Below are 26928 nucleotides of genomic sequence, written 5' to 3' on the forward strand. Positions count from 1 at the left end.
CCAATTAAAAAACACAAGAGGGCTTATTGGGGAGAGGGGGTGGGGTGACAAGGAGGGTTAAAGTCCTTTGAGTTGAAGTACAGTCGGAGTTTTATCCTCTTCCCCCTTGTCTTATGGCGAGATGGTCTCTGGAGATCTGTGTGTCTCTCTCCCTCACGACCGAGATCATTATCAGCACAATGTTCCGTGAAAGCCACTTTGAAAGGACTGCGAGCGCCATATGTAAATGACAGTGGCAGTGTCTGTGTGGACCACGGGAGCGCTACACAGAGCAGGTAAAGGGGTCAATTTGTCAAACCAAGGTTATTGCCCCCAGTGCCTTTTATAGTCCACGCACCACTATGAAGGATGGCATCACTGTGACTTTGTTGTCACGAGGCTTTGGAGCCTGTAAATAATTAATAGTAATTCAATATTATTTCTCACTGCCACCATGATCGTTATAACAGTCTTATCATTTTAATCTAAGAGGGAAATTCACTCTCTCAAGCCAAAATGGACAAAGTAGCCTGCTTGCTTGCTCCCACAGATGTTCAAGTTCTTTCAATTCCAAAGGAGGGGTGCCCAAAGTGCGGTCCCGGGGCCAAATGTGGCCATCAGACCAACTTTAATTGGCCCTCAGGCTTCTTGCTACATTTGACCAAAATGTAATATTTAAATGCAATAACTAACATTTTCGCGTAATACTGTGCTGGCGTTGGTTCCAAGCCTAAATAAACTCCCACTAAATGAATCCAGTTGAATTTGTCAAAGTGCAAACCACCTTCAAAATGCCGCCCGATGAAAACATTTGGACACCACTAGTTTAAAACAATCTAGACTATATAGCCTCATAATTGGACAGTTTCATCCAAAATTTTACTCAAAATGGGAATTTGGGATTGTGCTGCGTATAGAGTAAAATAAATAAATAAAATGCATGAATTAATAACCAATAATTCATAAGTAATGACCACTGTTATTTGAGCTGTAATAATGATTTCATTAGAAAGCAGCAAAAGTTACAAGCTAAAGATTACCGTGGCCTTCTTATTAAGAAAAGGAAAAGGAGAAAGCAGCTTGATTGCCCCCACACTAATAACTTAAGAAACATTAATATTGTGCATTTGTTGGGCGTATAAATAGCTTATCCAAACTTTATATAGGCTAATCTGTACACTCTCTCCCTCTCCAAGAAGCCAGGCTCCTCCTCCTTATGATAATGTGACAGTAGCATCTCCAGCGCGGAGACAAGCCTCTCTCATTCACATTCAACTATGTGATCTGTTTTTCACACACACATTCACGGATCTTGTCTTTTCCTTGTCTGTCCACTTCCCTCTCCTCTCCGTCACTCTCGATGCGCGGATCGTTCCTTCCCAACAGCAACACTTGTTAGAAAAACTTACTTTGGACACTGTTGACTCTAAAGTTTACTTTTTTTGTGAAGCTTTTTCCCCTCATCATGACTACCATGGCATCTCCCTCTGGCCCGGCTCTTCTCCCGGCTGCACCTCTCGGTCATCACCCGACACCGAGCTCCGTGTCTCCGGCCACCAACTCTCCGCCACCTGCCGCCACTTCAGCCGCCTCATCCCCCGCTCCTCCGGTCCCTCACCCGGCGCTGCTTCACTCCTTCAGGGCAGACCTCTTGCTGCCGAATGGGTCTCCGCTGAAGACGGCAGGGTTACCTCTGTCCAGCGGCGGCAAACCGGTGTACGCGACCCCCTCGCCCGTGGAGAGCACGCCTCAGAACAACGAGTGCAAACTGGTCGAGGTGAAGGGGGTCAAAATCGCCTCTTTTACGGTGAAAGACACGGAGCTCATCTGTTTGCCGCAAGCTTTTGATGTGTTTCTGAAACACCTGGTTGGCGGGCTTCACACCGTGTACACCAAGCTGAAAAGACTGGACATTACGCCCGTGGTGTGCAACGTGGAGCAGGTCCGCGTGCTGCGGGGTCTCGGGGCGATCCAGCCCGGGGTGAACCGCTGCAAGCTCATCTCCAGGCAGGACTTCGAGACGCTCTACAACGACTGCACCAATGCCAGGTGAGTGTGGCGCGGGACAGGCGAGAGGGAAGGTGGCGAGACAGGGATGAAAAGTTGATCTGGTGCTCATCAAGTGCACGGTTACAAGTTGGTCGCACCTGCAGCACACGGTGCATAGGCGGGCCCCTTAAGATAAAACAAAAAGTACATTTACTTAACTTTCTCCTGATTCTGAAGTTGTTGACAACTGAAATGTCCACTTCTTTTCTTATTGGTTTTTTCAATTTACTTTACGACAACTGTCATTTTTGTAGCCTACGTGCATCTTAAAGTGCCATATGAGGTTAATAGTCAGCCACACTATAGGTGCTTTGTGATTTACTGCTTTCCTTCATGCACCAGATTTCATTTTGAAGGCTTAGTTAGTGACTCTATTTCCGAATGCAATACAAAGACAACCTATGAAATTGCATCTAATTGTGAATCCAAACTCGGAAACAACAGCCCTTTCTGAATATATATGACTTTTACAGTTTGATTATTAGTGATGAATGAATACGGATTGAAACTTTCCTCTAGCCTTTTTGTTTCTTGGCCTGACACTAATTACCATTTCATCTGATGATGATTATGGGACTGCACTGATGATGTTGATGATAATGAATTTTAGTAATCCCAAAAGAAAGCTCTTTTAAAAGTTTGTCATGTTATCATAGGCTCTAATCTCTTCACACACTCTTTCTCTCTGTCACACACACACACACACACACACTTGTGCACACATTGAATCTGACACTGTCATTCTGAGAAATTGATTCTTCACAGAAATTAATTAATTTTCATTTGGCCCCAAGCGGCAGCTTAAATCAGGACAAGCTCACTCACTCACTCACTGATCCTTGCACTCACTTCTCTCTCTCCTTCCTTAATAACTGGCTGTCTTATCATATCAACACTCTTTAGCCCTGAGCATCAGAACAGAGAGGATGATTAAATGAATTCTCGGTATTTATGATGCGATTATGTAAATGAGCAGTTTTGCAGAACTCTGATGGTGACCAACTACATGGGTCATCAATCCAATGCGAGCAGTGATGTTTGGATAAAGGAGCTAAATTGGCGGAGATGTGTGGTTTCCTGCTGCTTCAGACGACTGATGTGTAAGCCACATGCTCGGAACAGCATGAGTTTTAATACACAAGAAGTGTGGATTAGCCCCAGTTTGGGGAATTTTTATTGTTTGATAGTTAATCCCTGCTCCTTAGAGCATGAATAATCCAATTTACACCTGTCATTTAACGCATAGGATGTGTCAAGATGTCTACCCGGAAAACTTAAGACAAAAACCAATAGAAACTTCCTCCAGATAACTTCATGCCTAATTTATGTAAGCTAAAATCTGTACATTTGGCTTTGCCAAGATACTTTAAAACCTGACAGCTGTTGTAATGGCTCTAAAGCTGTCACATTAAGTCACTGCTTTGCTGCATAGAGCATACTATTTCTATTGTTAGAATCAAGTTGTTGTTGAACGGATTAACACCTGCACTCAAGCACTTGAGAGCCTCTAACCAAGAGAAAATCCAGATGCATCTTCTGGCAGCGTGGGGGATTTCTTGTGATCAGGTGTTAATGGGAATGTTGTAATACAACCAGAGAAAATACACAGCCTCTGTCGTCTCTAATTATCCATACCACACACAAACAGCTTTAGTTAATGAGACCCAAAAACATCACTTTACTGGTGGCTCTGGCACTTTTAGTCTGAACATTTCCAGATCTTTGTAGTCAACTGTCCGCTTCAATTTTTATTAGTCTGTGGCTTCAAAAGCCCACTGATACACTTGCACTTGCGGGAAAACACGGGACTGCAAGAAGCCAATGGTTAAATTTGGAACCGTTGCCAACAAAAGCTATAAAAGTTTTAAGAACATGTCCAGAATATGATGTTACAACTCTCTGACAGCATCCAGGCTCACTCAGGGTTTTGTTACTGATTAAGACACCCATCACTTATTATTTTCCAGTCCAGAGCAGTCAGTCAGGATAGAGGAGAAATAACAGCCTTGTCAACTATTTTAACATGACCAACAAGACACTTCAGAAGTTGTTCATTATTTTCTATTGTGCATCAACTTTTGTTAGAAAAGCAGCTTTAAATGGTCTTTGTTTAAAATATTGTCATCTTTTGTGTTGCTCTTTTGCCAGATCACTGGCTCATTAAACCACGAAGAAGCGTTGAATGCATAGACGGCCCAATACAGTGGATTCAGAAAGATTTCCATTTTACTATGTAGCAGTCAGTTACAAAGATATTTTTCTTAATCTCTTTCTAATGGTAAAACATTTATACTGATTAGTAATTTAAGAAAATGTGGAAAAACACATAAAAGGTACAATCACAACATTACAGTATTGCTCCAATCCTAGTTGTGCTGTTTTTGCGCCTTCACAAACGCTCAGGTGCTAAATTCCATTCACTGTCCCTGACACATTAAGGTACAGCCTCAAGATCAGCCTGTATGAGTGTAGATTTCAGACATAACATAATCTCAATAAGTAGAGGGTTATGGGACACTTCCTGAACCCACTGTACACACTCACACTTAGACTCACACTCAACACTTACAGACAACAGGGACGAAACACTCCCCGGTCACGCCTGTGTGTTTGCTGCCTTTGCTTCAAAATGACATTAGTTCCACGAAGAGAAACATGACGTGTAGGAGGCAACCCGATCCACTGTCCTTTTCTCTCTCCCTCACAAAAGGAACAGTCTTATTTTATGTTGGCGACGCACATCAAACAGCCCGGGTCAAACGGCGTACGTGCACGCGCATACACCACCCATTATGAGCCGCTCTGTTTATTTATTTGTGTCAAGTTCAAGAAATGCCAACCCAGGTGTTACTCAAAACCTGTGTAATGTAGCATAGCGGCAACATCTCTCATTACCTCCCAACAAAAGCGCGGTCTGCGTTTGTGAATAGCGGTCTGCATTGACCGCACTGAAAAGTAGCACACCGCTTGTTTTAATGGACAAACCCTTATTGTGCTTGTACATTATCAATTGCAATGGTCCAAACCCTGCTATAAAGGAGTAGATTTCTTTCCGTGTGAATTTCAGGTGCAAAGTTTCTCTCTCAGAACGGTGACCCAAATTACTTTGAATGAACCATTGAAATCGACAAAGTTTGTATGGATGCGCATTGTCTTAGAAACATTATGAGCGGTGTAAATAATAAGTAGGACAATTTATTTGGGGGAAGAAACTACCTTCTTTTGTTTTTTCCTGATAAGCGTTGCGATTAGAGTCTGAAGTCAAGATTAAGTTTTTATGCGCTCATTTTATACAAGTTTAAAAGCCTTAATTTGTGAGAAGATTGAATTATGAACTGCCGAACTAACAAAAGAAACAATCGCGGTTTCAAACATTGGGGATTCGCAAAGTTTTTAGGATCCCCTCACCGAGCAGCTAAAATCCCCAAAGTCCATGTGGCGTTATAACAATATGACATGTTTAAAACCATCGTATCGAAATAGTTGCTTCCATTGTCGTTTATAAATGCTTAAGAATAAACTGTAACAAAGTGTAAAATCGTCAATGGTTTTCAGATTTGTTCAGGGACTCCCTACACACGGCCGAGCGGACTCCACTTTGAGTAAGGTGGTTGTAGAAGTCTAAACTGAAGGGTTGGCAGGCTTTAAACTAAGTCAATCCCGAATGGAGGCGGATGGTTGTTTCCAGAGAACATTCCACAGTATCACCTATAATCATGTATAACTGTTATTTGCAATTTCAAGTGTATCGCGATGATTCGTGGAGCCCGAGTTAATGATATCAAGACATGACGCTTTTTTTCCGTGTCTTCAGATCTCATGAGGCGGGTTTTTTTTGTTACTCAGAAACTTCAAAGCCAGCAGGTGTAAAATAAACATTAAAAAAGTTTGACCATTCCAACTGGTCAGTGATAAATGAGACCGAGTGCAACAAAAGCGCGCCCTTTGTCTGTCTCTGTGGCAAACCTTCGGCTTTTTTTTGGAGGCTGGGCAGCGGTGGGCCCTCGGCGTTGTTTGTGTGGGAAGGTAGACTCCCCTAAAGCTATGTCCCAGCACAGCTAGCACCATAACTCACTGTCAAAGTCAAGCATTAAGGGGCGGGAGGAGGGAGGGAGTGTTTCGTAAGGGTGGGGTCATTAACTCAACTTTAACCTTTGCTCTCTTTTGATGTTTTATAGAGAAAACGATGAGATGTAGCGGGGCTTCCTCGTTCCTCGTTTATGACAGGCCCTAATGGAGCACACACACACACACACACACACACACACACACACACCTATCGCACGTATAGACGCTCTTGACACCGTCTTGACCCTGGAATGCAGGAGAGGAATGCACGGCCGTATCAGTTGAAGAGATCAGATTCTTACCATGATCAAACGTCCCGTCTGAGAGTCTGGGCTTTGAGCGTGTGTGTGCGAGTGTGTAAAAAAAAAACGGTCTCTCTCTCTCCCGCCTGCCTGTGTCATGACATCATCACGCAAGCTTTTTCTAATAACAACCGCCGCATAAAGGCTTTTTTTTTTTTTTTTTTTTTTTTCAGCCCTCAATTTAAGGAGAAGATCACAACATCAATCTCTGCCTGACTTCTGTAACCGGCAGTATAAGTCTTCCCAGCGCAAAAGCAACAGCGATATGATTTATCAAACCGGACCGTGACGGCGAATACAAACCCGCCTGATAAACACAGATTGAAAGGATGGGAGCAAGGGAGCTGTAAACCGCTGCTAATATATTCCAAACAAAATCTTGTTTGAGCCAGTCTCCCAAACACCCCCTTCTCATTTTTTTTTCTCCCCCCCCCCCCCCCCCCCCTCTCTTCTCCATGCACACAAACACACAGCTGCTACCTATCAGCACCTCAGTCCCTCCAAGCCAGTAGCTGTTCCACTGTTTTGACTGTAACACTTCCTCTTCTTTCATGACTTTTCTGTTCCCCCCATTGCGCGCGTGTTAGCGGCTAAGAGAGAGATCTGTCATCTTTGCTCTGTTTTGTTTCTCCTCCACCTGTGCTAAGCTGCAGCTGCCATGTTTAGCGTTTCGTGTTTCAGGTAAAGTGGTAAAAGGGGGGGGGGGGAGAAAAAAAAAGTGGTAGGGGCAGAACGCGATGTACGGAGCACCTCTCCTTAAGAAAAATGTTGAGTGTGTGTGTGTGTGTGTGTGAGTGTTTGTGTGGCCTAAGCGTTGGCATGAGGGAGGACGTCTGGGTGAGATTTTAATTAAAGTTTGAGACAAAGAGGTCATAAGCCATACACCCCCCTCTCCTACACACCTTACACACAGACACACAATGCACTGTTTTCTCTCTCCCCCCTCCTCTCTCTCATTCCATCCCCTCAGCTTGATGACTTTTCCATGAAAGGCTTTTTCATTAATCCTACCTCAGGGAACCGGTGCTCTCCAACCTCACACACACACACACGTACACAGACACATACACCAAAAGTGCGCTTGCATGCACAAACACAGGCATGGACCTCCCTCCGCGGGTCACTTTGATGTATCAACGCACTTGCAGACTAAACACAAAATGAGGTTCCAGATCTCTATGCCCCCTAAAATGCAACACATACACAAAGGCGCACCACCCGTTTAAGGCACACGAGCGCACACAGGCCATTAATTAGTGTGCGCAAATAAACAGCAGCGAGGAAGAGGGAAGCGCCTGTAGTTTGAAAAAAAAAAAAAAAATGGGACCAAGCTCTTTGGTCTCTGTGTGTTTTATTTCCCCCGCTGCTATTTGCTCCTCCATTTGTGTTAATGTCTTTCAAAATCAGCTGCAATGGAATTCATCTTCAAAGTTCAAGGCCTAAAAATACATTTCCTGCTTTTGTTAAGCGCAGTATGCTTCAGTATAAGGCAATGTTCTCCAAACATAAGGTCAGGGCCCAAAGACAGGAAACAGGAGATATAAGGTTTCATGTTTATTTGTTTGTTTCTTTTGTCCGTTTCTTTTAATGTCGGTGTTTTTGTCCCATTAGTGTTTGCAGCAATGCAGTGATTTTGGATTAAGTCCATTGCCAAGTATTACTTTGCTCCAATCCGATACGGATACTCTTTAAAACTACTTTAAAAGTAGCCATAATCTCACGTGTTGCTCACCGGCTTAAAACAGATTGATATTAGGGCTGGGCGATTTTGGGGAAAAATTATCACGATTATTTTCCCCATATTGATTTTCGATTCATAATAAATTAAATACATCTTGCTAATTAATGAAATTAGATACTTCATTTATTGAAACCTCATCTCAGACAAAAACAAATGCTACATCAAGTTTCATTTTATCGCACAAAAGTCTTTCATTGTCCCGTCCAAAAGACATGGCTGTAAACCTGTCGATTTCTAAAGCCCCATGACGATTATTGAGATTGTCCAAAGTATAGATTGCGATTTTGATTAAATTTCGATAAATTGCCCAGCCCTAAGTGATATGATGTAAAAGTAATTCTGATTTACAAAACAATAATCTAACATTTAAAATAATAATACAAAAAGGCTAATTCAGTAAATTTGATTAAAATCAATATATATATTTATATTTTGATTAAAGTATTGATATTAGCCATACGATACTGTCAATACCATCACTCATGTTGGATCTGTATTACCTTCATATTTTTATTTTATGAAGTGGAATTAATAGGCTACATTATTATTTATTTAATGTTTTAAGTCGACTATCTATTCATCTTGGCCAAAAAGGTATTGATTAAGTAATTTAAAAAGTATACATGGCCAGGTCCTTCCAGGAACTGTTACTTTTCCGTAGCGTTGAAAGAAACAATAAAACTAGTATTTAGGTTTTTTTTTTTTTTTTTTTAATCATTTATTTACTGCCACATGACTTAACTGGGCTGTAGTTAAGTCATGTGGTCTGTAGTCCCTTCACAGACTTTTTACACATTCAATATAAAGTTATGTGAATCTTGTGTTGACCCTTCAGCGGGCCGTTGTTCTGGCCAGTGTACACCCCGCCTCAGGCTCAAAGATGCCGAGATAGGCTCAAATAATAGGACAAAACAAAAACCAACAGGTCACCCAGGTCTGATCACACTCTAAAAGAAGACTATCGAAAATATATATATATTTTTTTTTAAAGTTAGTTGTGATGTAACGTCTCTCACCTGGTACTTAGAAAAACAAACCTGTCTCGGTGTGTGGGCCACAAAAATGTTTAGTATGTTCTCCATCACATACATAATCTCCTTACCACATCCCTCCTCACGTCCCCACCGCCGGTGAGTGAGCCTACCTGCGCGCGCGTGCCGGTGTGTGCGTGATATCTGATGTCAGCTGTCACATCCCAGTCGGTCTGGGCCCATAATAAGAGACAATAATAACAACTCATTAAAACCGAGGGCAGGAACTGTGGAGCTCATCGGCTCATCAAATTAACCTTTGAACACTTCATACACACACACACACACACACCGTTTGCTTACACACGCACACACACTCGCGCCGCTACCTGTTTTTTCTCACGCAGTTAGTCACTACACAATCTCTCTCTCCCTCTTTTTGTCTCTTCCCATCTTCCCCCTCTCTCAGCCGGTGGGTGTGTCAACAGGGGATTGGTCCTTTCTGCTGGGTAATTGATGAATTATATGCAATATGCAAATGAGGCGCCATTAATCTCCTGACTGACAGCTTCGTTTATGGGGCCTTAATGACGGCTGGATTAGATTCTAATTAAAATCTGCTCAAAGACACCCCACGCTAGGAAGCTGCTTCTGCTATTGCTAGTCTATCTCCCCCTTTTTTTTTTTTTTTTTACACTTTCCCCCCCCCCCCTCTATCTTCTGCCTCCTCTTAACTTCTCTCCTTCACTCCTTCACTTCTTTTCCAATCTGGCACACTTGAGCGGCGCGCACTTCCCGGACGACTCTTGTATCGCCCATGTCAGAGTGGTAGGAGTTAGAGATGAGCTGTGCTGCTTGTCATTAAGCCTGATGCGGCCCGTGTCATTCCCCCTGTCAGGACATTCACACCGTTTAGTCAGAGCCCATGTGATGTCTGACAGCTTTTCACATACTTCCTACACGATTGATTGAGCGTGCCCGCCTCAATCAACCATGTGAGTCTGGCTGGTCGTCGCCCCACGCTTTATCGGCGGGGGGGGGGGATAGGTTATGTTCATGTGGCATCATAACATTCTATAAAGCCTATTTAATATTGAGGCAGAGGACAGGCCCCAATTGTAGTTGCCTTTAACTGTAAAAGGGAAGTATGTTCACATGGACACTCTAGGCCAGGGGTCTCCAACTGGCGGACCTGGGTCAGGATCCGGACCTCCAGAGGCTTTAGTCCGGACCCCAATGCCTTTTCATCCTCTCAATATACTTAATTTCTAAGGCTGAATTAAAAATGATCGAAACAGTTTAAATAACATTGATATAAAATGGCAAAATGATGGATTCATTGATCAACTCTGGTTTGTAAAATAGACAACCTGTGCTCATGTTTTAACATTTTCAAGAGCAATGACTGCACATGTCCGGACCCTGGACATAATGTCGAAAGTTACGAAAGAACATTTTGCGGACCTTTTAATTGATTTTTGCTAGGCCCTCTTTATAGAACTGACAGAACTAATCGTATTGATCACAACTTATCAACTAGTATTTGAGTATTTGACCTCCAGGCCACCACCGGGTCAACTGAAAACTAGCCCAAATAATAGTAACTTTGAGTCAAAACTGTGTGTAAACCATGTTTGAACCATAAAAAACAAACTTAAAGCGTCACTAAAGCATAAATGAAATGATCTTTGGTTAAAATGAACAAAGTTTGAAATGACTTGACCTGAAAACCATGGGTGGTTTAGAATCCACACAGACTCCAAAACATGTTGTTTGCTGAGTAAAGAGGTTTTATCGCTCAGTATCGTTTTAATTTCAGATTTATATTAAAACGACATTAATTAGGGCTTGCTAATGTACAAAAACGAGTAACATGTAAAAAGTTGAGTCATTTGTGCATTTTTTACTCGGGCAGCATTCTGTGATTTACATATCAGATTTTGAGCAATTCAAACGGTAAATTAGGTGTAACATGGCAACAAAATAGCATATTTAAAATTTTATAAAAATTACACCCTCTGCTGTCTTCATTAAAAAAATAAAAGTGATGGCATTATAGGCAGGATTTTTCTTAGTTGAAAGGACATTCAAAAACAAGAGCAGAAAATGTGTGATCTCAACCCGAACAAAAAACAATGAGGTCTAATTTTTATGGATTTTTCTGTGAATCGCCCATAGGATCACATCGGCCACTGCCCTCCACCTGCTTTACGACATAAAATCCTCGACCTATTTTGTGACACAGCGGGAAATTGGGGGGGATTGAGTGAACAGATGAAGTTGGAGCGGTAAGGGAGGGAGGCAAACACATTTAATAAGCAAACAAATGAATGAGTAAGCTGAACAGTAATGAGGTGCTTTATTGATGCCACAGGGAAACTCCTTTTCTGCTTGCTCGTATCCACAGGGAGGTCAGATTTGCACTACAGCAGCCTTCCCGGAGACGCTCAGGTTTCACTGCTCTGCCAGCGCAAGATCAGAGGTTTTTACAAAGTGAAGGACAGTGGGGTCTACTCGTACTATACAGGGCTCCCCCCATTGGAGTCCCAGCGTGAGAGCAAGGTGTACAAAAAACAACAACAAAAAAAACGTCCTAATGACTGTAAAAGTTTGTGTTTGTCTCTGCAGCTCGAGGCCCGGACGACCGCCCAAGAGGCTGCAGAGTGTGACAGAGGGCGGGACCCACCACATGCTGTCCCACAGTGGGCTGATGCACGCCGGGATCATGCCCCCTGCAGGTGACCACCCACTCCTCAACTCTACACAGACGAACAGTATCCGAAACATGCAAGAATGTAAGCCAAGCCACTTAGCTACAAAGATACGTGTCCGCTTGTAAAACTCACAACAAGGCCCTTTTTTCTTTGCTCTTGAGTTTGCAAGAGTTTACACAGCTCAGTGGAAGTTGTGTTACGGCCAGAAAGGATATGAAAACACAGCAGTGCACATGCTTTATGATTGTGAATGAAATGACAAAATGTGGATTTAAAAAAAAAAAGTTCACCCACTAGTTATAATTCTAAGCCAATAAGTCTTTAATTTGAATGACGCCCAAAAAACTTTATCGCCGGCCAAGCAGTTTAATCACAAACAAGCTATTCTTCTTTGAAAATGAATGGATCACCTGTCCTGAATACGGTGGGTACATGATTGGGCATTTTTACCCTGATTTCCATGAAACTGCATCTTTTTACTCATCATCGATACAAGGAGGCACAGGGAGGCGTAGTTCTGGGAGGTAACCTGCGTGCTGATTAATAAAATTAGCATACATAGTGCTGACACACGCAAAACTACTCATAACTTGCAAGCCTAGGGGGTTTTTTATCTCGAAGAAGTCATGCAAAGTGGTCTGGTTGCATCAATAACAGAATCGAGAGACCTTTGAAACCTTAAGGGTGATGTATAAAGTCTAAAGATGAAGTTACATGAAAAAGTTGCCTGTTGTTTTGGTAATTTGAGATTTATAATTTGACTTTGTAGTAACATTCGCTCCCCCCCTGGCTGCTCTTCCTCGTCACAAACATCAGTGTACCTGGGTGTAAGCAGAGTGCCTGTCATGTTTTGTGTGCGTTGAGTTTGGGTGTGTTACCCCCCCAAAAAAAAGAAAGAGAGAAAAGTAATTGTTGGCACCTTACTGCTCTCAAAGTTGCCCTTGGCTTTGTGCTCTTCACTGCAACCTGATCTTTTCATTCCCCGCCTCAAAAGAAGCCATTTTCTATTAGCCTCCGCTTCCTCTCACTGTTCAAAGGTGCTTGAGTGCGTGCGTATGCATGTGTGTTGTGCGTTCAAGAGCATCTTTCTCAGTGGGAAAAGCGTCTTTTTCCACCAAAGGAGAGGGCACGGCGGCAATGTCAGCGCCACTGATTAGAACTGGCCACATGAGAGGAGAGGAAGAGACAGGCAGAGGGAGGACATTTGGGCGTAAAAGGCAGGGAAAATCTTTGATGTGATCCTCCTTAGTCGCTTTTTCACTCACACACGCTCACGCACACACACACAACGCGGTGACTTATGTCCTGCTGTGATGCTGACATTTGAAAAGGTAAAGTAAGGAGAGGGGATGGGCGTTGAGCAGCGGCGAGGAGGTGAGAAGATGAGAAAGAAAAGAAACAATTTGTTGTGGTTGTCCACGCTCTGGACAGACATGACGCTCTGCTCCTAAAGCCATTGTGGCAGCTTGTGAAAAAAAGGAAAACTCTGAAAGAACAAATGTTTATGATGTATCCACCGTCAGGAAATTAAGAGAGTTTGTTTGCCTTTCCTGCGCTGCGTTTGCTCAAGAGCTCAGTTTGTCAAACTTTAATAATTCACTGTGTTTGTCTGTATTAGTTTAATTTTCTGTGGCAAAGCGGAGCTTTAAGGGTGCACTCAGGTCAAACGTCCTTCTGAAGTTCAAGGCACAGATTAAAAAGCGTCTCGGCCACGTGCCACATTTTGTCACTCTCCATTTCATTTTATCCCAAAGTGCAGAACCTCTATTAGAGCCTATTTGGCTTGTAATTTGCAGAGATACAGAAGTGGTTTCGGACTGCGAGGTGGAGCCGGCCTGTGCGTGCCATGCTGAGCTGTGGGCTCCGATGTCCCTGTGTGGGAGAGATGAATGTCTTGGCTTGTTCCTATCACTGCTGATTCGCTGGCAGACTAAATGGCCGGTGCAGCGGTGCAGTCAGAATGAATGGCCGGCCTCTGTCTTCCCATGACAACCTCCTGCCTACCCACTGCTCTAATCCTCCACCGGGGCCATTGATCTGCCGCTTATTGATCCCTCCTTTTTTTCTCCTTTTCCTTTCCTTTCCTCTCCTTTCTCTTCTCTTTTTATGTCCATCTCACTCCTGTGTCCGTCCTTCTCAGATCTGTCTGCCCTGGCCAAAAAGATCAAGCTGGAAGCGATGGCCAGTTTCCACAGTAACCAGCAGCACGGCGGGCCAAACGGGGAGAACGGGGATCACAACCCTGGACTGGGTGAGTGTGTGTGAGTGTGTGTGTGTGTGTGTGTGTATGTGTGTGTGTGTGTGTGTGTGTGTGTGTGTGTGTGTGCGCGCGTGCATTTGTAAGGCCAAAAAAACAATTCACGTGACGGTACTTTCTCACATTTAAGTGTTACTCAGAGCCAAGTCAATACCAGCACCTGGCTTTACCACATCAATTCAAACCAGGATGTGGCGTCACTCCTGCTCCATTCTTCCGGCCTGACTGAAAGTGCACTGTGATTTTAGCTGTCCTTTTTAATAACTCCCATGACTTTTTGTCATAAGGCCACAAATACTCAGCCCTAAGCACTTTGATCCCCACTGAACATGTAAATCTTTAACAGCCAACTTCAAAAACAACCGGACCGTTCTTGTTTTGGCCATAAATTTGCAATTTCACCAAAATTACAGACCATGTAAGCAAGTAATAAGTAAGCACATCTTGTTCTTGTACAGTATTAGTGGTTCTAATGCAATGTTTATCAGAGGAGAATATTATCATGATCTTTCAAGCCTGACAAACAGTGCTTGGAAATTATTTTTCTTTTTTTTCTTTGTGATTGCTCTACATTGTGGTGCTGCACACATTATTGCAGTTATCGAATTATGCAATATTCATATCGCATGAAGCCACACAACCCAAACAAAAAAACACACACTGTAACTTAAAACACTCCGAGCACCTTCTTATTTATACATTCTACAGTCCTCTATTGTATTTGTAATGTATCTTTTTATGTAATTTTGTAGAACGTGAACTGTTGTCAGGATGATGTGTGGTGGAAACAGCCGAGTCCAAGATGAATTCCCTCAGGGGACAAGAAAGTTTATTCTTATCTCATCTTATCTTAAAGCTCCACTGTGTAAAATTTTACCCAAAAACTAAAATTGAAACACAATAATTTATTTTATGACAGATGCTTTCATCATTGAAAAATACCTCATAAATTTACAAACAATTATTTTGCTGTGAGCGGTTCACCTCTGCTAAGACATGACTGTAGCTTTTCTGGGAGTGGTTACGTCTCCAGCTCGTCTCCATGGAGATGATGATAAAAGAGATTTAAACAGGTTAATTTCGGATCCATTCTTTGATTACCCGCTGCAAAAATAGCATTTTCTGTGTCGAGCTGGTCATTAAGAGCATGTTTTGTACTGATGGGGTAGTTCAGTATAGTCCAAAATGTTACACAGTGTGCCTTTAAAAATGTGCAAAAGTTAATTTCCATTTTAACTTAATTTTGGTCACATTATGAAAAAACCCCAAACATTTTCTTTTTCCTTTTTGCTTGAATTTCATGGAACATTCTGTGGTGAAATGATAAAAAAAAAAAAAGCAGTAATAATGTAAGTGTAGTGTTGAAGATGGTTATCAAATATTTTTGATATATTGCGCAGCCTTAACAAATCATAAAGTAGTGATACTGGGTAACTTGAGATCTGAATTTACAGGAAGAGAACCCGGGCTTTGTCGAGTTTAATGTGCTCTCAATGTCAGTAAAAAGCCACTAATGGCCAGTGGAGTGAGAAGATGCCTTGCTGTCAAACTTTCAATTATCACTTTTCCAAAAGCTGTCCCTGGAAAGCAAAGAATCGCCTAATTTGGAAACCGAATCCACTTTTGGCTTTTGGTGAAATGTTTTGTTGCAATATGGAACGAAAAACGATGCCTTTTTACTGCAAGGATCCTCGCCAGCAAAAAAGTGGCGCACCGGTGGGCAAAAAAGCAAGGGTACAGGGATGATAGAGAGATGAATAAGATGAGAGGCTGAAGCCAAATCAATAGTCTTCTCTCTAATTCACTATCCTGAATGCAAACGACAAACGCTGGACAATCGATGGCGGAACGGACACATGCACGCACACGCACGCGCGCACTCACACACACACACACACACACCAATACACCCACACAAACAAACCGGGAGCCGCCACCCCCACTGTTATCGACAGGTTAAAGCGACATCACTGTGTTTAGACAGATGACAGGGCTTATGGAGGTCTGGGCGGAATACACTATCAACCTGGGACACAGTCATTACATGGACCGCAAGGTTGAAATGAGAAGAAACTGTCCTTAGTGTAGGCCTCCTCCTCTGCCTTGCCAATTTTTTTTCTTTTCTTTTTTTCTTTTTTTTTTTTGAAGTGGAAGGAGCAAAGTTGCAAAGGGACAAGAGGCTCAAGCAGTGGGCGCTCTGGTTTATGTGGCGAGCCGGTGAGTCACTATGTAATGTGTCGGTTTACTCGCGAGCATAAATAAAATCTTAATAAATCATGCCACCATTTTTAAAAGAATCAATGAAAAATATACTACAATAAAGTCCAATATAAGTTCATTAAAACATGGTTGAAAGTTGTCTCAGGAATTTGTTGGATTGGTAAATATTCATGCATTTATTTTTAATATTCATGCATTTATTCTCAAGTAGAGGATCTTGACACTGTGTTTACGGCGCAGACTATTGCTTAATCCGGCTACAATCCCACTTCAAAACATCCAAAGTATGGCTCAAAGCATTGTTTACCAGCCTGTGCACTCCGTTACAACTGTCTGCATCTGTGTGCAGTTAGGTGGCATGGTTACCACAGCTATTATAAACCTGTAAAGCTTAATCACTGTTAATGATAGAGTCAAGTGGAAACACACAGATACACACACACACACAGCATCCCTCAGCTGCGTACACACACACATGAGCACAATGTGTTTTTTCCATACCGCCACCCACAGCCTTATGGGAAGGATAGGGCCTACCAGCGCTTTAACCACTACAAAGACAATCTCAGATTACACACACGTACACACTCACAACTGCTGAGTGTGACACCTTATGGGCCGGGGAAGAGCGGGCAGCAGCCATTTCTGCATTTAACAAGATCTTCTGGGAAATTTACAGTAACTGTTTGTTTACAGTAATGGTTTGTTTGGATAAACATAAGAGAGGCACTTTGACTTTTGATGTTTTTAATGAAACATCAGAGAGAGTGATGGGAGGGCAGAGAAAGTGAGAAGTGGGGGTGAGGGGGGGGTTAAGGAACATTGTGAAGAAAATGAAATTATGGAGAAAGTAGGTGGGGGCGGTGACAAATGGAGCGCTGGGTCCCGACCAAGGCTTAATATTTGGAGTTGGCTCCAAGTGGATTGTTGGAGCATCTGGTTATTTAGCTCTATTCACACAGATCTTTTGTTTGGATTGGTTTCTGCTCTGGGCAAGTGAGGGACTAATCTGCCAAATGCACAAAGCACCGCACATATGTCCAGCGAACCCAACTCATAAAGTCGACGGCTCCCCCTTTATTTCACACTTTTCTTCCTGTCTAATGTCTCTTTCTTTCTTTTCTCTCCTCTTTTATTTGTTATATTTCATAATCTCCCTTCTTTCGATAGTCTTTTTTGTTTTCATCCACTCGTGCTATTATTTGTGACAATTGTGCGGAATAGAGTCCAAGATTTTTGCCTTTGTGTTTATAATTACCCGGTCTGCATTGCTGGCCCAGCACCAGGTCTGCCATCAGCTTCTTTTGTTCCACTTCCTCCCTGTGTTTCTTTTGTTTTTGTTTTTCCTTTTATTAAATGATAAATATTTATGTCATTTTCTCCCCCCTCGACAGGATTGTTTGTTTCATGAATAGAGGGACCGAAACAACCCACTGGGGTGCTGTTGAGAGGAAGAATTTTCTTTAAAGATAGTGGTTGCATGTCTTAAAGACAGGGGCGAGAACAACAGATTGTCCAAGATAATAAGAGTTTAGCTCCACTGAAAAAGTGTTGGATTATTGTCAAGAACTCCAGGGCACTGAAAAGTAATTCAGGTGTGTGTGCCAGGTAAAAGAATCTCCATTTTTAAAGTAACACTTCTGCGATGCAACTTTTCAAAGTCTTCATTCGCACCACCTTCCTCAAACTCTCCCATTCTTCTTCTGTCTCCCGCCTCTGTTTTGTTTCCACACACACTCACATGTTCATTGCCGTTTTCCCGTGTGCTTTGGATAATGAGCATCATCACAGAAAAACCATGCTAGAGCACAATATCAGTTTTGTTTTGTGAGAAATAGAATTGCCTTTGATTTGAGCGCGGGCCGTGATACTGTGATAAATACCCTGTCCTGCATCAAAGTGCTGCGGCTGCTCTGGCCTCTGCCTCCTGAGGGCTGTTGACTCTAACCTGTACTTTTATGCCGTTTCTCTCCAGTTCTTGACCAGCTCCCGTTCATGATGATGTCACATCCTCTGATCCCTGCCAGCCTGGCGCCGGCCTCCGTTTCCATGGCGATGGGCCAGATGAACCGACTGAGCACTCTGGCTAGCATCGCCAACGTGGCACAGCTCCACGCCAAGCCCCCCGTCAGGCCTCTCACCTCCGTCATTAAGGTGAACTCCGACTCCCATCAGCCCACGGGAGCTGACCACTGGCCACAGGGCCTGGCGGGAAGTCTGGCATTTTAAATGAGCCAGAAATGGCCAGCAGCTATACTGATAAGAATGATTAGTTCAGTACTGAAAGGATGGTCTTAAAACTTTCTTTGTACAGTTTATGTCAGTAACGATTCAAATTATTGCCACCATGTCTAGAGTGTCATGCACCAGTGGTAATGAAGGATGGGTCAAAGGGACAATAAAGTTAACTTTTCTATTTATACATTACATTTATATGATGTTGACTCCATATTAAAGACAACCAACAATGGATCGTTCTATTATTATACTCTTAATATTATCTTATTGACTCATTTTGTGAATAATTTATTGAGCAAAGATTTCTTTCCACTTGAAAGCCTGGCCAATAGAAGGAAGTTCTCTCCGGATATCGCTGGTTTTAATATTAACGAGGCAGGCCATTGTTTTTCAGAAGCGTGGCGTGGAACCTAACTGCAGACAAAAACATATTCACATTTATTTCCCAGGAACATTGGAACAGTGACTTTATACTCTGTCCTGCTGTAACGCAGTCTTTGAATTCCCGCTATTGTTTTTGTGGTTCACAGGAGCGAATGCGGGACAGCCCCTCCCCGTCCCCCTCATTGGAGGAAGGTCAAATGTCATCGAATCACAGCAGCAGTGTATCAAGTTCACCGTGTCACACAGAACGCAATCTCGACATCTCACGTAGGTTTTTGTTAAATAGTTTCCTGTTGTGAAGTTAGATTTTTAACATTATTTCTATTTTTATCCAATTTATAGACTCTCTTCATGAAGGTCTATCAAGTCACGGCGTGCGAGGACATTCGCCCAGTCTGGTTCAAAGCACTAGAGACACAGACTCTTCACTGGATTACAGCAAAGAGAGCAAGAGGGGCCACATTGACAGAGGTGAGACGCCCAGCACTTCACACTTTGGATTCAGTAACTAATTAATAATTCGGCACATACCTCATTATATGCAAGTATGTTGATATATATATTTAATTTATTTTGTCTTACCAAGCTACATCTGTCTCAGTGGACACTGTACAGTCTTTGGAGAGTTCTGCCTAGAGGTTCTTACCCACTTAAGATGCTGTATACTGCACAAAGAATTTCCTGTGAAAAGGACACAGCATATCCAGTCTGTGATCCTATGTTCAATATATTTATTACCCAAAAGGGACCTCCTTACAGACACTCTGAGAAGTGCCGTCCTCGGGTCAGCAATAGTCTAACAGTGTAGTAGTTCAGAAAGGGCTCTTAATAGGTTGACAAGAGAGAAATAATTCAGTAACAGGTCGATAAGGATTCCGACTTCTCGGGCTGCTCTCCTCTTTCACTCCTCTTCGCGGTAGGTGTCTCCGCGACTCCCCGCTGCGAGCAAAGACAAATAATTCTGGAAAACAGGGGCTCCATTAGACCAGGAAGCAGTGTTACATTAGTGAGCCATTTGCCGGGCCGCGGCCTAACGAGCCAGGCGGCCTCCCGCGCTCTCAGCTGGACCTCATCTGCATAACGACCACCTCCCTGTCGTTAGGGCCTGCGTTGCCACGGCGCTGCAACGTCAGTTGTTTGGTTCTCTCTGTCAGGGAGGTTTGCATTAGCTTAATGAGGACTGCTCAAGGACAAACAGTCAGCAGAAATCTACTGTGCGAGAGGGGCAACGAGTAAGAGAGAGTTTGTATGTATATGCACGCGCGTGTGTAAATGTATTCTAGCTCTGAATAGCATTATTCAGTAATCGAATCTAAAATCACAAAGCAGCACAGGTAAAGTTCCAGATGCTGTCAGGTATCTGTGAACATATTGACAAAGCAGTGATGGCATCAACGACGTGAATGCCATGCATCACACACTGCATTTATGCAATTGATTTTCAATTGATTTCCCTGCATGCAAATGAAATGCGTACATTTGCTGGATTGCTTGCTTTTGTGTTTGACCTAGAACACGGCCGCTCAGGTTCATCCCTGAGTTTCAAAGAGTACTGAGCGCTGTCATTCTGTCAATCTGTTGTATGATAATCTGTGCGTGCTTGTGGATGTGTGTTGGGCCGTTTTGGCTGTGTGTGCTGTTTCACTGGTCTTTGAACAACGTATCCATGCAGCAGAGATCAGAGGCCATCCCTGACACCTCACTCCCATTAACCAAACATCAGCAGAATTTTATTCTCTCTCTGTCTCTCTCCATTTCTCTCCCTCCCTCCTGCACTCTTCCGCTGACTGGCAGTCTTCACATGGTGAAGTTCATTAGCCCTGGGGACGTGGGCTAGAGGAAGAAAAGGGGAACAGAGAGATGAAGTTGGGAGGAAAGAGAAAAACAGACAGTGACCTTGGTTAGGGAGATGGGTAAATGATCAAACGAGCTGGCAGCCATGTGTGCGTGTGTGTGTGTGTGCTCATGCCAAAATGTGTGTGTGAATGTGAGGTAAAGTAGGCGTAAAACAGTAACTCAATAAAGGATCAGTCACATCCAAGGAGCCTGGGGAGCCCACGCTGCTGACTGTGCACTTTAGCGGCTCTGGATGTGTGTGTGTCTGTATGTGAGCCACAGGAGTGTAGTTGGATGCCCTCCGCTGAGCTCGCCAGCACCTGCTAATTACCTTTCTCTACAGAGCAATGCTTTTAGCAAGAAAGAGGGAGAAAGTGGAGGAGAGGGGGGCATTGCTTCTCATCTGTGAAACACCTTGAATGTGACAGTTGCCAAGACATGAGGCCGAGGCAGAGGAAGGAGGTGGTGGATTTGGAGCAGAAGATGCTGTGGTCAGCTAAGTGGAGAAAACACTGTCATTTGTCACAGACAGAGAAAAGTGCCAGATATCACATCGCACGTTCACGCTTGTCTCTGCTCCAATAACCGCCGGACTCCCAGGACATCTTCGTCCTCAGTGGCTCAGATGACAGTGAGCGCATAAAGTGAGCAACTGCTTGGTGAAGTAAAAAAAGGCACAAAACGGCTAATCTTCATCTGCCTCACCGGCACGGAGCAAGAGCTCGCAGTTCTCAGGTTTACAAACAGATGGTCATCCATAATGCAGCTTCTTAGCTGTTTTTTTTTTTTAGGGAGATGTCAAGCTGTGATGCATTATCAATCGGCAAAGTGCCATCTAATAAAGGCTAAGCACATTTACAAAAGCCCAAACCAGAAGTCAGGTGTTTGTACACCCACAGGCACGTAGGACAATTTGTGTTAACATCTATTTGCTTTGTGCTCAATGGTGTGTATGACAAAAAATGCCTCAATGCAAAAAATGTGTACACTATCAAGAAATAAAAATTGCTTTTGGTGTTGCTTCATTAAGCATTTTTAGCAGAATAATTTACAGGTTTGCGTCAACCCTACCATTCAATAAATGGAGCAAAAACATATTTACACTGCAGTTGGTCATTTGTTTTCTATTCCATTCCAAAAATGGGTTTATTGTTCTTGTACTATTACTTACCACATAAACCCACTGTACAACACTGGCCACAAAACCACTTTGCACTATGAGGTATGAAGATGAGGTAAAATGTGTCTAGTGCTGCTCCATATCTTTGCTCGTCCCTGTGCTTATTAAAACAGACAGGACACACGAGGAAGTAGACCTTTAAAACCGATTTAGCCCTGGGAATATTGACTGGCTTCACTCCACGTGTCGTCTTCTATGCCCTGCAGATAACAGCTCCTTGGCTGCTCAGACGACCAGGGAGGCCTGTGACAGACAAGCGTACCAGAAACCCCCATCAGGCAGGGAGATCTGTGAGCGCCTGTCTTACACTGCGGGACAGAAGCTCTCAGCAGGATTCCACCACGCTCCCTTCATCTTCCCCGAAGGCCTGTCCTCCATAGAGACCCTGCTCACCAACATCCAGGTGAGCCTCTACCGGGGCTTTATTTGGATATTGCTCCATGTGAATAGAAAACCACACTATGGGATTTCCTAAATGGTAAACATTCATCCGGGCAGGGTTTTGGATATGCTGTATGGGGCTGGGTGTGTGCTGACCTGCTTCTCAAATGTGATATCTGCGCTTTGTTTTTTTGGAGTTACAATGGAGCCAGTTCGTTGCTTTATTATCAATCGAGGGAGTTGTATGTCTGAGCTGCTATAATTTATCAGCATTTTATTTGTTTTGTAGCTTTTTGGGTCAGTCGAGAATTCAATATCCTGCTATAAAGCTCTGTGCTGCAATTATCCACAGAATAAGTTCACAATATCAGATCACACACACAGTAAATAAAAAAAAGGACCTGATATTCTATGTGTACTTGTACAATTAACTTTGATTTAATGTACTGATATTAAGTACTTTGTCTGAAAGTATACTTTGACATTAAGCAGTTTTCCCAAATACTGTTAAGTTCCTCATTAAATAAGATCAGTAATATTTTATGGGTTTTGATTTGATCAAGAAGAAATGATCTGATATTTTCCCTGTGGGACTTTTTCCTCCCCACTGGTACTTATCTGTTTCAGCTAATAAACTCATCATTTATGTAATTCATTTTCTCAATTATAATGTCATTGGTCTGTACCTGCTGTCTTTTACTTTAAATTCTCACTCCCAACAAGTCTCCCTCCAGTGGCCCGCTCCTGCAGATCTCAGCTTTGGTCGGGTTGGCCGTCTGACCTGTTGTCGTGTGCCCGCCTGTGTGTCTCCAAGCAGGGTCTGTTGAGGGTTGCCATAGAGAACGCCCGGGCGCAGGAGAAGCAGGACCAGTTGGAGCGGACGGAGCTGAAGATGGAGCTGGTCCGGGAGCGCGAGCTCAGGGAGACGCTGGAGAGGCAGCTGAGCGTGGAGCAGAAAAACAGAGGTACCAGTAAACCACTACTCATTTCAACTCCTTATGGCTTTGTTACTTTTGTTTTTTTTCCCTCTTGTACTCGACGCTACCCACGGCGTTAAATTTCTCCTCATGGGTGTGGACTCCTATAGACACTGACATTGTATTGATTTCCACATAAAAACTCGGACACTTCTGCCGTATAGCTTCACCTAATCCTCCGCCAAGCTGCAAGGACTTCTAAAAGCAAGAAAATCTGATAAGGAAGTGAAGACACCTACTGTATATTATCCCTGAAAGGCTTTAGACGAGAATTAGACTGAAGTTGGCTGTGTACTTCCAAGTAAATCAAGTTTGTGTTGTAAAAAAAAAGTGTCATATAATGTACAGAATGAGCATTGCAGCCATTGCTGTGTATTCCTACACAGTGATATTAGGTGGTTAGATACCGCCCTAAATACAAAGAGTGCATAAAATGCAGATGTTATCTATGCATGTGGCAAGTTTTACTTTTCAAGAAATATGCTGATTTTACACAGTTAGCTGCATCAATACTTGGAAACTCTCCAAGGTCTTGGTGAAGGGCATTCTGCGTTAGAAAGAGGCGCTGATGTTTTAAGCCTCTCATCTGCTATGACTTATTTATTAGAGGCATACATTTGAGCAAAACAATGTGTGTCGCAGACGACGCAACAACGTATTTTACGAAATTCATCCTAAATTAGTTCATAAATTATTAATGTAAGTAATTAACGTGAGTTTAAAAATACTAATGATATAAATATAAGACTATAAATTAAGAGATATACTGTTCGAGAACTCCTCAGTCCAAACAGCCACAATTTATGTTTTTGGGGAATTCAAAAAGGTACTTCCAACCTTCATAGATAAGCTTCCTAATTAGTTTAGGACAGAGCCAATGATCACAAAGAATGCAGACGTGTTTGGAGAGTAGAATGAAACAAAAGTGACTTGAGCAACTATGCTATGAGGTACAAATCATTTATAAACTCATGCCTTGCCTTGGATTACAGGTTATTTAATATAATCAAATGAAAATGTAGCACAACCAACTACATGATAATTAAATGATATGAGGATTATTCAAAGAAAAGTCACATGCATATGACAACTGAAAGTATTATCTGCACTCTTGCCTTTTACTGTAATTAATCCTTTTTATGTTGATGTTTTATTGATTTGATCTGTTTTCTTGTAATTTTATGCAACTGTGAAGCACTTTAAGTTGCCTTGTGTTTGAATTGTGCTCTACAAACAAACTTGCCTTGCCACTATAAAGAGAGCATATTTAAGAAACTTTCTTTCATCTTCCTAGTCTTGATTCAAAAGCGCCTAAAGAAGGAGAAGCGGAGTAAGAGGCGGCTTCAGGAAGCCCTGGAAGAGGAGGTGAAACTGCGGGACCAGGCGGAGCACAGCCTGCTCCACAGCGCCCCCACACACTCAGGTACACACATCAGGAGCTCTGTGTAAACACATCAACACTTATTTGTTCGAGCCGTAACTCACCGAGCACTAGCGCTATTCTCATTTTCATATTAAATGTCACCATGCCTTGAGTACAACACAGGCTCGACTGTCCATTAGCCTCTAATTAAGTGTCTTTATGAATTAATGACCAAACTACAGGCCATCAATCATCAGCGGCCCCTCCCCACTCAGAGTCTGTGACCCAGGACGTGGAAGGGAGCAAACATGATGACAACAGGCTGGACACTAAGGCAACAGCACAAGGTACAGCTGTCTGGCCAACTAACAAAGCATACAGTCTGGCAACCACACTTACTGTGAATGGAGCGTGTTATTTGTTATCTGGAATAGCTACTGCAGCAAAAGCACTTTCACTTTCAATTTGGCTCAGAGCAAAACAAAAGACAAATCAAAGTTAAAGAGACAATTTCACATTTTTATGAATGTGCCCTTGGACACAATATACTGTATGTAAAAGATTAAGCATTAGCTGAAATTGTAGTTCTGGCAGATTTCTTGAAGCAACTGCATTTCAGCTTTCCCTCCCCTCTGAACTTGGGAATAATTCACTTATTAACTCCGCTTTGGTGAGTCCAGGACCAGCTTTGGTTGTTCAGTTTCCTCCAGATTCAGAGAATAAAGTGTGATTTTTATCTTTCACTGCTCCTTTATTTGGCTCCAATCAACTGGACTCTAACAACACATTTCATTATTTCACCTGCTCTCTGCATCTGATGCTTAACTGACCAGTGGACTGGAAGGGTTTTCAAAGATTTCTCAGGGAGGCCGCGTCTCAGAAATTGACCAAAATTAAATGAAGCATGAGGGAGTTCACTCAGGCTGCTGCTTTAATGGAGACGGGCGTTTAATATATTTATTTTTGCCAGCACCGTCGTCTTCACAGAGATTAATGAGAAAATCCCAAAAGTAACATGTTTTAAACAGACCAAAATAGAAACGCACATGATCTCTAGCCCGCTTCCATTAAACGAGTGCATAGTCCAGCCCCTCCTGCTCCGCGCCACAACAGGACCCACCGTACCAGAGAGCTCGCTTGTTCAAAGGCAATTTTTAATTGAATGTCAGTGAAGCAAGAAAAGAACTGGCCACTAATTAACGGCTGTCTTAATTGTCCTCATGACGAGTTTGTTTGGACATCATTTGCATAATTAACACCCAGTAATAAATCATTTAAAGGGGGATTGTCTGTCAGACAGCAGGGCAGGAAGCAATTCCTTTGTGCCAGGAAGTTTTATCGGAAAAAAACATGGATCTCAGCCCAAAACACAATTCCCAGTTCTTCCCTGATCATGATTGTATATTAATGATCTATGGTTCAACTACTTAACCTGCTCATAAGATTTACATTTTTATATGCACCTCTTTTACATGCACATTTTAATCCATTGCTTTCTGTGTGTTTCAGAAGGTAGAGTCTTTCTCCAAAGTGCTGGGATGTACTGAAAAGATCTATGAACTGAGAGAACCGAAGCCCAGCAGACTGTCTTTAACTGGACACACTCCTTTGACAGGCATTTAGTGACAACATTCATCCTCTACACGTCAAGGGTGGCATTGTTTTCTTATTTAATTTATTACATTTATCACTGGATCTCCGCCGTAGTGAGAACAGTACTCTACTGTGTTTGAAACGTGTTCCTTTTCAATCAAGTTTTCTGATGCTACGGTAGATAAGATGAACATAGTTGTTTTCTGTCAGTGCTGTTTATCTGGACTCAGTCGATGAATAATCTGTAACAACTCGTGTACATATATAGTCACCACTTTTTTCGTTATTATCAAAAAAATATAACAGCATGTTGTACAGTCAGTAAATGACATGTATTGTGAATGTTATGCAGTAGTGCAGTTTGACAATACAAAAATACAAATCCTTTTTATGAATACGTGTCTGTGCTTTATTTCTATCCACTCGAGCTTTAACAGATTTAGAGCATAATTACATCTTCAGGTCAATTTCATTTAAAATGTTAGGAGACAAAGAGGGAGTGTTCGTGCACACGCTCTACAGATGTGTGAGTGTAGTGGGAGATGTGTCATTGATTGTAGCTGCATCTCCAAAGCATACACGTAAGTATTGACACACAGACAGGGAGGAGGCCACAAGGGTCACATGCTAGATGTCCTTTAGTAAAACATGTTGACAATGCACTATCTCTCCGTC

The 26928-nt window shown here is 42.7% G+C and overlaps 1 protein-coding gene across 4 annotated transcripts; it reads left to right on the top strand.

The window, feature by feature from the left end:
• Positions 1-1222: 1222 nt before the first annotated feature.
• Positions 1223-26596, top strand: dachc (dachshund c). Of its 4 annotated transcripts, none has more exons than XM_079559553.1 (11): positions 1229-2028; positions 11739-11905; positions 13965-14075; positions 18277-18455; positions 19070-19190; positions 19266-19394; positions 22146-22342; positions 23135-23285; positions 24592-24720; positions 24903-25007; positions 26170-26593. In XM_079559553.1, the coding sequence occupies exons 1-11, from the start codon at positions 1445-1447 to the stop codon at positions 26205-26207; spliced, it is 1911 nt and encodes a 636-aa protein (XP_079415679.1). In that variant the 5' UTR covers positions 1229-1444; the 3' UTR covers positions 26208-26593. The 4 variants fall into 4 exon arrangements, with proteins under 4 accessions (XP_079415682.1, XP_079415679.1, XP_079415680.1 ...); XM_079559554.1 differs by having other exon boundaries at positions 23138-23285; XM_079559555.1 differs by having other exon boundaries at positions 1230-2028; positions 11739-11848; positions 26170-26590.
• Positions 26597-26928: the final 332 nt, after the last annotated feature.

Source organism: Gobius niger (genome assembly GCF_951799975.1).
Source record: "Gobius niger genome assembly, chromosome: 7".
Classification (NCBI taxonomy): domain Eukaryota; kingdom Metazoa; phylum Chordata; class Actinopteri; order Gobiiformes; family Gobiidae; genus Gobius; species Gobius niger.